The sequence below is a fragment of the Argentina silus genome, assembly GCF_951799395.1.
Source record: "Argentina silus genome assembly, chromosome: 7".
Taxonomy (NCBI): Eukaryota; Metazoa; Chordata; class Actinopteri; order Argentiniformes; family Argentinidae; genus Argentina; species Argentina silus.
This window is the reverse complement of record NC_139661.1, coordinates 6,953,953-6,964,756: the sequence shown is the minus strand read 5'-3', so window position 1 is coordinate 6,964,756 and position 10,804 is coordinate 6,953,953. Positions and strand designations below refer to the sequence as shown.

The following is a 10,804-nucleotide window of genomic DNA, read 5'->3' as shown; positions in this document are numbered from 1 at the left end:
CACATACTGTCACACACACCATCACAAGAACACGAGATCTGTATAAATTCCCCCCCAAAAAGAGAAAAAGACACCCGCTGACAGGGGAAATGGACGCACACCCCGCACCCCCCCCTTCCTACATGCCTGCATCAGCTCCAAGCAATGTGCTTATATCTGGCCATATACAGTACATAGGTACAATACATTATACTGCATTATAAACTACTACCTTCTATAATGTCATGTTGGTGTGTCTCCATGCCAGGTGCAGCTCTCCTTCAACACGGACACTCTCTGTTGAACTGTGGATGCTCAGGGAGGATGAGGATGAGGATGGACAGACTAGGACAGAGAGGGATGGAGAGAGAAAACATTACCACGACTGTGGTCAGGAGGAGAATGTATTTGCTAAGAAGAGGAAACCGCTCTCTATCTGTGAGAATGTACTGTAAGGAGTGTATTTTAGCCTCAAGCACCTTATTGTGGGAGTTGACTGAGGCATGTGACTCAAAGAGAAGAGAAGAGATTCAGTGGGACAGAGAAGAGGAGGACAAGTCAGGTGACCCTCATACACTTGTCACAGAGCCAGCCATGGTCCAGCCATGGCTGAGGTGACAAAATGGCGGGGGTTTGTGTCATGGGCAAAACAGACTGCTACAGTGAGAATGCTTGCATTTTAATGAAGATGTGTTTTCGGAATGTCTCTGTATTTATTTTGGAGAATGTATTGATAGAAGGGAACCTTTAGAACCGATGTGGTCCCAAAGACTGGAGAAAAAGGCTTGATTTGATCTTAATGTTGTTGCTGGTAAAGTTGGCTCCATTTTGTCACCAATATAACATATCATCCCCTCTGATATAGGTTTAACCTTTCAGATGTTTGGCGCGGTGAGTATCAGAATCGGTCAAACGCTGTCCCTGCCAAAGTACTAGTGTTCCCTCCGAACCAGAGACGCCCCCCTTTCCAAAACTCGACCTGCCTTGAGAGCATGCTGTAATGAACCAAGTCAAAAATGTGTTGTGTCATACATATACAGTATATATATATTTTTCTGTGGCAACAAGAATGATTTATTTTAGATATTGGAATGTGTCTATGGATCTGAAATGAATCCGTGATTCATTTCGCAATAACCGATGGTTTATAGCTAAGTGCACCTTGGAAAGTGCCAAGTTTAGACGCAAGTCCCGAGTCGCTGGCCTGTTATTTAAAATCACTTTACTAACAGTCACAAGAGTCACAAGAGGAAACCTGCACTAGATTCCCTCTTTGTAGAGAATGTACATGGAATGATTATTAAGCTATGCTGATGGTGCCTCCCTAATCTCAAGCCTACTCATGCTGACACTGTATAGTTTTTGTCTCTCTACAGCACTTTCTACTGAATGCTTTCTTTTCTGATTTTACAAATCATAATCATTTGGTTTGTCAAGAAGATCCTATTTAGGACACTATCTAATAACATTACTTTTTGCATTGAAGATATTCAACGATCATTTAAAGGAAGAGAAAACGGTCAAAATAACTGAATTTAACAACTCTCATTTAATAGTTATGGTCATATACAGGTTGTACAATAAGAATTGGACTGCACTACCGTCACTGTGAGACAAAAGGGAACGCTCAGATCATTATTGTGTTTAAACTTGAGATTTGTAACCATCCATTGTATGGTTTTTGCAAGATGTTTTGAAGAAAACTCTTGGAATTTTGAGCACTTTTGAAAAAAATACCCACAACACTTTATTAAAGGGAAACATTGATGTATTTTCCTGAATATGTATGTATGTTGGCATGTGATTTGAAGTGGATATTTTCATGGGGTGTTTGTTTTTGTGATAATCCAGTTGTGAACGCTCTTTATTCCTCTCCAAATGCTTTTTAAGTTATTTCATGGACTAATGAAACTCACCTGATTTAAATCACATTTCAGTGGGGTTTTTTTTTTTTTAAATGTGGGACATACTGAACTTTGACTTGTTTGCTCATTTTCCTTGACTGTGGTGGGGTTGTAAATCCTTTTGTTATTAAACAAGGTAAAATAGCTGTTGTTAATTGTTTTTCTCAGAATGTAAAGGAGGAAGTAATTGTGTTGCTTAAGTTTGGGGCGACATCATTCGTTTTCATTCAAACTAGTATGGTAAATGAGTCTTCTTTTAAAATGTGTTGGCTTGGTATTCTGAATCTGAAAAGCTGAGACTTGTTTAAAACTCAGACTTGTCCTCAGACTAAATCATGACCGTAATGCTCTACTTCAGAGTTCTGTGAATCTTGACCTCGATAGAACAGCAATTGTGATTTGTCCCATGTTGGCTGGTTCTGATCACCATTTAGTCTACCACACCTTGCCACCAAGCATTGGGACTAAACAGCAAGGTTTAAAAACAGCAACTGTTTTGGGACTGAACAGCAACTGTTCCCTGTGAAAAGCTTGATTTGAAAATAAAAAGAATAGGGGATTCACCCAGTTTCAGCACAGAGCAGACATTTCTACATACAGCTATGTTGGAAAAAATGGGTAACAACACCAGCAAATAATGAGGGTTAGGTGCAATTTAAAATAGGTGCAAGCGTATGATATGAAAATAAGAATCCTCCACAGATTACTTAGCTTTGCTGTAAAGCAAAATGCTTTGGAATTTATCCAGTATATGTGTGTGCATATGAATATAAATCTATATTTATATTTTATGAATATGTATGTCAACGTTTTCTGTTGTGAAATACAATATCTGTTCCAATTTGTTCTCATTTTGATTTAACATTTGGGCTTGTTTCTAATTAAACTGTTGTTTCTGTACAATGTGCTTTACATTGGGTGATCTGGATTTCTTTTAGTGGAAAAAGGACAAACAAATCAGTTGGGTTTGTTGTTTTTTGTGGTGAATCAAATTACAATATTCTAACTAGGCCTAGGCCTCTTAAATACAGGACCAAAATGTTATCTTTCACAAGACACACTTAGTACATTTGATTGCAATAATAATTCTTTAGTCATTTACTTACAGCTACACAAATAGACAAGTAGAGAGGCTTTAAAAAGGCACATTTATTTTTAAGGTAAAATATTAAAATACAGTTTAAAATCATGATCTGGGTAATGACATGAGTAATGAGTCCATTAAAAATGTAATTATTTCATTATGTTGACAATAGTACATATAGTAGATCCATATGTAGCAACTGTATGGTTTAGTGCGAGTGAATTAAAAGAAACATTGCTATTGTTGTACGCAGCATTAATGTGATATGGATGAGGCAACTGATAATTTCTCTCTCTTTAAAAATCTTCACTGATCATCTCCATCATCATAGGCCACCCCAGTTGCTGCACGCTTTCTGAAAAAGGATGAAAGGAGGGACACAGAGTTTTTGGCAAGTGTGCATACAGACGCATGTGAGTACTAACAAGAGACAGATTCAGTGAGCTGTGCAATACCTCTTCGTTCCTGGATTGATGATAGAATCTCCCGGGAGACGCTTCTTCACAGTCACAGATGGGCCATTTTGTTGTTGCCTCCTTGGCTCAAATTCTGAAAGAACAAGAGCTTAGAACACATCTTAAAAAAAACATCAGTGTCAAAAAAAGAGTTCTGGTCACACATCACCTGTATTCCGTCTTTGCTGACTCTTCCCAGGACTGAATGATGCTGGGCCAACTGGATAGAAACACAGCAGAGAACTTAGCTTAGTAAAAAGGTCCTCGTACATGCAAGGTAAGTGATGAGATTGCAGAAACTCTGTCTCAAACCCTACCTGCGCTGTCTAATTGAGTCAGGCTCTCTGCCATTCTAAAGAGTAGCTCTCTCAGCTCCTCTGTGGCCTCTGGCTCTCTCAGTCTAGATAGAACCACATTCAGGTCCCCAGGACTGCTCCCCACATGGACTGTTGCGCTGGTGTCCTGCACCGCTACAGACGCACTCCCACTAATACACGCTGATCTACAGTAAGAGAACACAGGGGTTGGGGGAGGGACGACAAGGAATTAGGTGAGTGTCAAAATGAATGACATGGGTATACATGGGCAAAGAGAATGTTTTTTATTTAAGGTTATAGTTGGATTATAGCTGCACATGAAAGCTTACCTGATTTTTAAAATATAATCCCCTGTTGACTTTAAGGCAAACTTCTGTCTCTGAAAACAAAACAGGCCATGTTGTTACCAAAGAAAGTAAGCAACTATGCAACACATAATTGTATACAACTTATAGGAATCGAATTCCACGGCATTACACAGCACGTTTTATCACGAACAGGTGTGGTGCAATGAGAGAACTTACAAACTGGTTCAATGTCTCCTCAGTGAAATCTGTGCTCCACACATCAGAGGCATTTGTCAAGCTGTGGCAGAAAAACAAAAATTACTGATATGTTAATGTAGGCATTCTTCCTAACCACTAGAGGTCGCTTATGTTTTTTTGTCCTGTTCAAGTTCCTGTTTTGTGGTACAACGCATTTGTTTAAACCTATCAATGTTGTAAACACTGATTGTAACTTGAGTTTGTGACACTGCGGTTTCTTCTTGTGATGTAAATTAGATAGCTGGCAACAATCCATTGACCTGAACACATCTCTGTTGACGTTTAGCAAGCTAATTTAGCTATCAAATGTATGTTTTGGATCAACCAAACTCACCCAATATTGAATATTCCCGACGTTTTACGTGTATAACATATGAATTTGGACTGATCCTTTTTATCTACCAAGATGCAGTAGGACGTTTCCTTATCCATGTTATTGTTTGTGCGAGAATGATTCTGACGATGCAGCTTTCAATCTCTGGACTCTATCTGGATTGCCTCCTATCACAGAGAGGAACAAAGAACTATCCAATCAAAGACCAGTGTGGATAAAGATACAGTCAGTGAAAATGAGCTCCTCAACAAAATGCAAACAACAAACAAACAAATAAAAACCAACAACAAGTTGTAATGGCCAAAGCAGATTTGTGTACCAAACTATTGTAGATTGCATTCACTAGAATGAAAAACATTTCTGGAAGAACATGTTGCAACGTTGCGATGCTGAATGAGGCCCCGTGTTAGTGACGTAGAGAGATTGAGGAAGTGAGCCAGCGTGTTAATCTGACAGCTGTTTCTGGCTGCTTCACGTGTACGTTTATGACTTTTTCTCTCAATTCATGTATTTTGACGGAATACAAACAGACACTGGATCTTATTGTATTCGTATGAAATGTGCTTTAGATGGATATCGAAATGCGATAGCTTGTTCTGAGGAGCTACATATCCGTAAAGCTAATTTAGCTAAGCTAGTTGAGCAGTAACGTATGTGTTGTTATTGTAGTTGCTTCCAAACAATCCTACTGCCTACCATGGCCATGAATGACTTAAATGACTGTTTATATAATGCATAGTCATTATTGCATTATGTAAACATACCCAATGGTGGACTGCGGTCCACAGCACAGCTCTGTGCATAACTGTTGATATTGATTTGATTTCAGTCTTGATACAGTGTTGTGGCACAGTATGCAGAATATCTGGCGATGGCTTGGAAGTCAAGGACTCGCAGTCTACAGGTGTTCGACACGGAGTTGAGTGCTGACACGGTGGAGTGGTGCCCGATTCCACAATGGTACAATATACTGGCATGTGGAACATACCAACTTCAGAAAGGTCCAAATGCGGTGAGTTCATAGACAGACCAATCCAGTACAATCCAAGCTAACTTATCTCACTGTATCAGAATCATACATATCATCATACAATCAACAGGTGACATGATCTACTATGAGGCAGTGAAAATACTCCATCCTGTACACTGACATTTTCCCCATTCATGTGTAATTATAAGGTTCCGGAGGAGGCTGCAACTCGAATTGGCCGAATGTACCTGTTTCAGTTTCGACAAGAAGGACCTATGTGTCCACCCCTAAAAGAACTGCAGCGCATTGACACCCCAGCAATATTGGATTTAAAATGGTAACATGCACACAGCCACATGTTACAACTGGGGTTCAGATTGCTCATCTAATGGCTTGGTTGATTCCTGAGTCATTTCCCTTTGCTTAATATTGTCTGTTATTTTCAGGTGTCATGTGCCAGTGTCAGAGAGACCAGTGTTGGGCATGGCTACAGCCAGTGGGGAGCTCCAACTGCACAAACTCACAGACAGTCCGGTGAGAGAGATACAGAAGTTGCATTGTAACTCTCATACACACGGCTCAGTATACTGATGTATAAATCCTCACTGGTTGTGATTCCCATGATCTTGAAGACTCTGTGGCCCCTGCTCTTATGGATCTGTCTCTCCAGTAGGAAGGCCGCTGTGGTCTGAAGTTTCTGACGAGTTCGGAGTTGGGACCTGATAAATTGGCTCTGTCATTGGACTGGTCTACTGGGCGGGGTGACAGGTGAGGATGTCTTCATTCGGATTGACTGGAAACTGGATTGGAGATTACCAAATGCTACAGCTTGGTTAACTATTGGTGTCTTGGACAACATTCTACTCACATCTGTCAGATGACTAGGAGAGCCAGAGTATAATTTAGTAGATTAGACACAGACACAGAACCTTTGATTTATGTGATCATCCATGGAACTCATCGTGTATCGTCTATGTCCACAGTAGTGGCGTGCGTGTGGTGTCCAGCGACTCTGCAGGCTGCGTCAACGTCCTGTCTCTGGGGGAAGCCAGTCTGACTGCCATCTCACAGTGGAAGGCGCATGACTTTGAGGCGTGGATCTCAGCGTTTTCTTACTGGGATACTCAGCTTGTCTATTCCGGTAACACTCCAAAAACAAGTCTTAATACAGACTGCTTATTCCTCTCCTCTCAAGTACATTTTATTTTCTGTCTGTGTCTTCTCGCCTTCATGTTGGTCTGTTTTATGATTTTTGTCTTCACTTTGCCTCTGTGAGACTATCGGGGGCCTATCATGCATTTTGATCAGAGGATCCTCATATTTGAGTCTTGTGACATGCGTCTTGTTTTTGTTATCCTCCGCAGCGAGTCGGGTGTCCTCATGTTTACTGTCTGCATGCTCGCAGATTCTTTTAAACATTACAAACGTGCGTGTGTGTGTCTGTGTTGTCATCTAAATGGAATGTGCCAGGCGGTGATGACTGCAAGCTTAAGGGCTGGGATCTGAGGATGGGTTCCTCTTCCCCTACTTTCACCAGCAAGAGGTGAGAGATATCAATATAGACACAATTAGCGGTCAAAATGCATTTGTGCAAAAGTAAGTAGGTTGCTCCAGAAATATGTCTTAAAGGAACATGTTACATATTATTTTTTTCCCTCTCTTTTTAAGGCATTCAATGGGTGTGTGCAGTATACACAGTAGCCCGCATCGGGAGCACATCCTTGCCACAGGCAGGTAAAGATGTCACTATTTGAGTCAAGACACTTTTTTACCAGGCTTATATCTTAATGTTAACCTTGTGTTTATCAAACATCCGTCTACATTCACTTTGTCTCAAACCATGAGGTCCTAAGACCAACAGGAAAACATCGGTGTGAACTCTCTCCTCTAGCTATGACGAGCAAGTGTTGCTGTGGGACGGCAGGAGCATGCGCCAGCCTCTCAGCGAGAGTGCTTTGGGAGGTGGAGTATGGAGACTGAAGTGGCATCCTACCAATGAGCACCTGCTGTTAGCAGCCTGCATGCATAATGACTTCCACATTCTTCACTGTCAGCAAGCCCTAGGTGAGTCTGAGGGAGATATGATACCTTCATGGACACTCACCCCTCTGCTACATCTGTCTGATTTACTTTTTATAACATAGAACCACTGTTTTAAGTTGTTCCTCACCATTAGCTCCGTCAGAGCAAGTCATCATGTCAAAGCTACTACTTATTATTGCTATGTTCAATGTCCACCTCTAGAGGGCAGTGGAGGAGCATGCCCTGTCCTGGCTTCCTACATCCTACACAACTCCCTGGCCTATGGAGCTGATTGGTCGCGTGTATCTCTGGATGAGCCTCCACCCTGTTCCCCTGTGGAGACAGCAGAGCCAATCGAGTGCCACACAGGGAGTGGAGGACACTTGAGGATCCAGTATGAATCTCCCACTGCCAGCTTCGACACCTCGATGGAGGATGACACAGGACGATACATCCCTGAGATATCTCCCCCAGCTGTAGCAGGTCCACCTCCCAACCCTGCAGCGGACAGTCCCTCTGTGTCCTGCCTACTGGCTAGCTGCTCCTTCTATGACCACATGATGCATGTGTGGCGCTGGGACTGGAGGCCTGAGGAGGACAGCACAGCAGAGGAGCTGGGAGGGAAAGGGCCGATGGGGAAGGAAGATGGTGGACAGGCAGCAGCACCGGCAAAGAAGGTACAGTAGAGGTTTTGAGATGTGATCAAGCCCATGATTTCTCATCCCTTAAAAATGTATTGAGACTGAACTTGTGTGAACTTGTCCTCTACTGGCCTCACTTGTTTGAATGTTCAAACAGAAAATAACCAGCACCAATTATTTTTTCATATCTGAAACAAAAGGCTTTATAGTAATTTGTGAACGTGGTGCTGCTAAATGCTCCTTTCTCTAAACATAATAGCAACCCAGTCTGTACTGTCGACATGCTGCAGGCATTTGGCCTACCTGTATAGTGAACCTTTCTTGTGTAAATGGCATTTCACATTTCCAAATATCTAAAATCCTCATTGGCTCAGACATTTACTATATTCTGTTTCCCAATGGGTCAAGCAACATATCCAATCTTGTGTGTCTATAAAGATCATGGACTCATCAATACTGTGCTGAGGGGGGGGGGAATATTATAAAATCCACATTGTTCTTGTCTTGCTAATTGAAATGTCATTACAATAGACATATGTATCATATTGAGCAATAAATCCCTATTGTTGCTGAAAAAAAATAAGTCTGGATCTCCTTACTTCTTCCAGGTTGCTACAATGTGAATAAACTGAGTTAGGCTACTGCATAATAGGCTGTGGTAATCTGTGAGAAATAGTAAAACATTACAATCAGTTTTTTGTATTTTATTGGAATTCCACAACAATAGTACTTGCATCAAGCAGCATTACAATATACCAGGGTCCCACAACTCATGACTAGCCCAGCCATCTTACTAGATGGTTTGCAACTCCTGAAGTTGACCCCAACAATAACAAAAAGTCAATGGTCCTTCACTAGTACAGTTCCAGGTAGATGAAATCGGAGGGTCTGCTTAACGCACAAAGTTCTTGGGGTAGAGCTGGAATAACTTTCCTTCCTGTTTGGGTTCAAATCCATATTTCTCCAGCTGTTCTTGATCAAAAATGCCCTCTTCAAAGTCTTTTTTAATCTGTGGGGCGACAGCCTCGGAGAACAGACCCTCAGGGGTGAGAGCGGGCTCTGTGCCAACCGGGGTGCGGTAAGACACGTAGGGTTTGAGTTTGAATCCCTCCATGTTAGGCACCACAAACTGCGGAATCATTGCTTGTACTGGAATAAATTTCATACTGGAATTCAACACTCCTGTCGGCCTCGCCCCTCGGCCTTTGTAGTTAGTCCTGGAGCCACGCTTACTGGTGAATTCAGCCATGCGATCTGCTCCTCTCACAAGGCCCCTTGTAAGCGTTGACAACACTCCCATTGCATCGAAGAGTTGAACAAACCTGCATCAAATAAACACAATGGATGATTCAGTAACCAGCTGGCAATTTGGTAACAAAAGCAAACTTTGCTGAACTGGACTAACTTAACTTCAAGTTGTTGCGACAACTAGCTTTAGTCCTACACATTCCTTTCCTTCATGTGTAATGTTGTGAAATAGCTTCACTGTTGAAAGCAAATATCCTGGCATTCACCAAAGCTTCATATCCTCCTGATTCTAAACCAATGTCAAAACTTGAGCTAATTGGGATGGTAAGATGTACCCATGCATTCATCATTTCTAACATTACACCCCATGTATTAGGACTAAGTCCGAAACAGTGTATATATATAAGTTAGTAAAACGTATTTCGTCATTTACTGTCTTTAAAGCATTAGGAAGAAATAACTACTGCACATCTGGACATGAAACATCTTTGACAGTTCTCTAAACATGCAGACAGTGTGCCATGCTAACTAGCTAGCTAGCTAGCTAGCAAAACACATGGGCCAACAGACAATGTCAGTGAACAAATGGCTGCAATATTATCGATTAAGAAGATGCACATTTAAGTAAGAATCATGAAAAGCACTAGATGACAACTACTGAACTATTCTCTTTACCAATAATATTAGAAAACCCAATCACTCACCTTGACCACAGCTAGCAGGGACTTGACAGCGACAGAACAACGTGACTTCCGAGTAAAACCGTAGGTGATTGGTCTAAGTAAGTCAGTGGTAGCCTATCGGAATTGCCGATACTCGCAGTGGCTTCAGCGATTGACAGAAACAAGCATGTGTACACAAAACTTTGACAGAGGGTGTACGGACTGACTGTATAATACGAGCCAGTAAGTATGAATTATAATCGTTCCGTTTTAAGTTAAGTTAAAAGTTAAACCTGCATCACAATTCATTAACTATAACGCTATTTATCCATCCAAAAGAGCGCATTGCCCCAGGCTTGTGTTTACAAGGCAGGTCTGCATAGTGGAACACCCAGCAGTCAGTATCATTCAGAGCATTGTTGTATGACTCAAATGACACTGGCACCTAGACATTTCGCCTACAGGCACGTTTGAGCTCGATCTTGATTCATTTCAATAAGCTGGTTCTAAAGTAATTTTATGAAATATTGTGACATTCACTGATCCACTGGTTCACCCTTGTAGACATGTGTGTGTATGTCACATGAGATTGTTTACTGACTGGGGGGGAAAGTCCAAAACTGTTCTGATGATAGACAGCCAA

General features: G+C 41.5%; 4 protein-coding genes across 4 annotated transcripts in view; 2 read left to right on the top strand and 2 right to left on the bottom strand.

The window, feature by feature from the left end:
- The window catches only part of abca2 (ATP-binding cassette, sub-family A (ABC1), member 2), a 45,990-nt gene extending 43,195 nt beyond the window's left edge, over positions 1–2,795 (top strand). The window contains exon 49 of the mRNA XM_083673503.1: positions 248–2,795. Within this exon, the coding sequence (XP_083529629.1) occupies positions 248–283 (36 nt within the window). The 3' untranslated portion in view covers positions 284–2,795. The remainder of the gene's footprint in view (positions 1–247) is intronic.
- A 226-nt stretch (positions 2,796–3,021) lies between these two features.
- On the bottom strand, positions 3,022–4,939 carry paxx (PAXX non-homologous end joining factor). The gene is made up of 7 exons (XM_083672831.1): positions 4,619–4,939; positions 4,264–4,324; positions 4,069–4,118; positions 3,740–3,924; positions 3,592–3,642; positions 3,423–3,516; positions 3,022–3,322 (listed from the first exon to the last, which is right to left on the bottom strand). Exons 1-7 carry the CDS (start codon positions 4,714–4,716, stop codon positions 3,274–3,276), a joined length of 588 nt encoding a protein of 195 aa, XP_083528957.1. The 5' UTR covers positions 4,717–4,939; the 3' UTR covers positions 3,022–3,273.
- A 100-nt stretch (positions 4,940–5,039) lies between these two features.
- Positions 5,040–8,777, top strand: dph7 (diphthamide biosynthesis 7). The gene is made up of 10 exons (XM_083673458.1): positions 5,040–5,095; positions 5,448–5,630; positions 5,798–5,925; positions 6,035–6,122; positions 6,262–6,356; positions 6,572–6,729; positions 7,059–7,131; positions 7,257–7,322; positions 7,480–7,652; positions 7,833–8,777. The coding sequence occupies exons 2-10, from the start codon at positions 5,490–5,492 to the stop codon at positions 8,294–8,296; spliced, it is 1,386 nt and encodes a 461-aa protein (XP_083529584.1). The 5' UTR covers positions 5,040–5,095; positions 5,448–5,489; the 3' UTR covers positions 8,297–8,777.
- Positions 8,778–8,949: 172 nt separating this feature from the next.
- mrpl41 (mitochondrial ribosomal protein L41) lies at positions 8,950–10,262 on the bottom strand. The gene is made up of 2 exons (XM_083673465.1): positions 10,204–10,262; positions 8,950–9,573 (listed from the first exon to the last, which is right to left on the bottom strand). The coding sequence occupies exon 2, from the start codon at positions 9,549–9,551 to the stop codon at positions 9,144–9,146; it is 408 nt and encodes a 135-aa protein (XP_083529591.1). The 5' UTR covers positions 9,552–9,573; positions 10,204–10,262; the 3' UTR covers positions 8,950–9,143.
- Between the last annotated feature and the right edge of the window lie 542 nt (positions 10,263–10,804).

Excerpts from the sequence above, each read along its gene's own strand:
- paxx (XM_083672831.1), bottom strand. The coding sequence starts at position 4,716 with ATGGATAAGGAAACGTCCTACTGCATCTTGGTAGATAAAAAGGATCAG. Across the intron at positions 4,325-4,618 it reads TCGGGAATATTCAATATTGG|CTTGACAAATGCCTCTGATG; the intron begins GTGAGTTTGGTT and ends TTTCTGCCACAG. Across the intron at positions 3,517-3,591 it reads TCAGCAAAGACGGAATACAG|AATTTGAGCCAAGGAGGCAA; the intron begins GTGATGTGTGAC and ends TTGTTCTTTCAG.
- dph7 (XM_083673458.1), top strand. The coding sequence starts at position 5,490 with ATGGCTTGGAAGTCAAGGACTCGCAGTCTACAGGTGTTCGACACGGAG. Across the intron at positions 5,926-6,034 it reads GCAATATTGGATTTAAAATG|GTGTCATGTGCCAGTGTCAG; the intron begins GTAACATGCACA and ends TGTTATTTTCAG. Across the intron at positions 7,323-7,479 it reads CACATCCTTGCCACAGGCAG|CTATGACGAGCAAGTGTTGC; the intron begins GTAAAGATGTCA and ends TCTCTCCTCTAG.
- mrpl41 (XM_083673465.1), bottom strand. The coding sequence starts at position 9,551 with ATGGGAGTGTTGTCAACGCTTACAAGGGGCCTTGTGAGAGGAGCAGAT.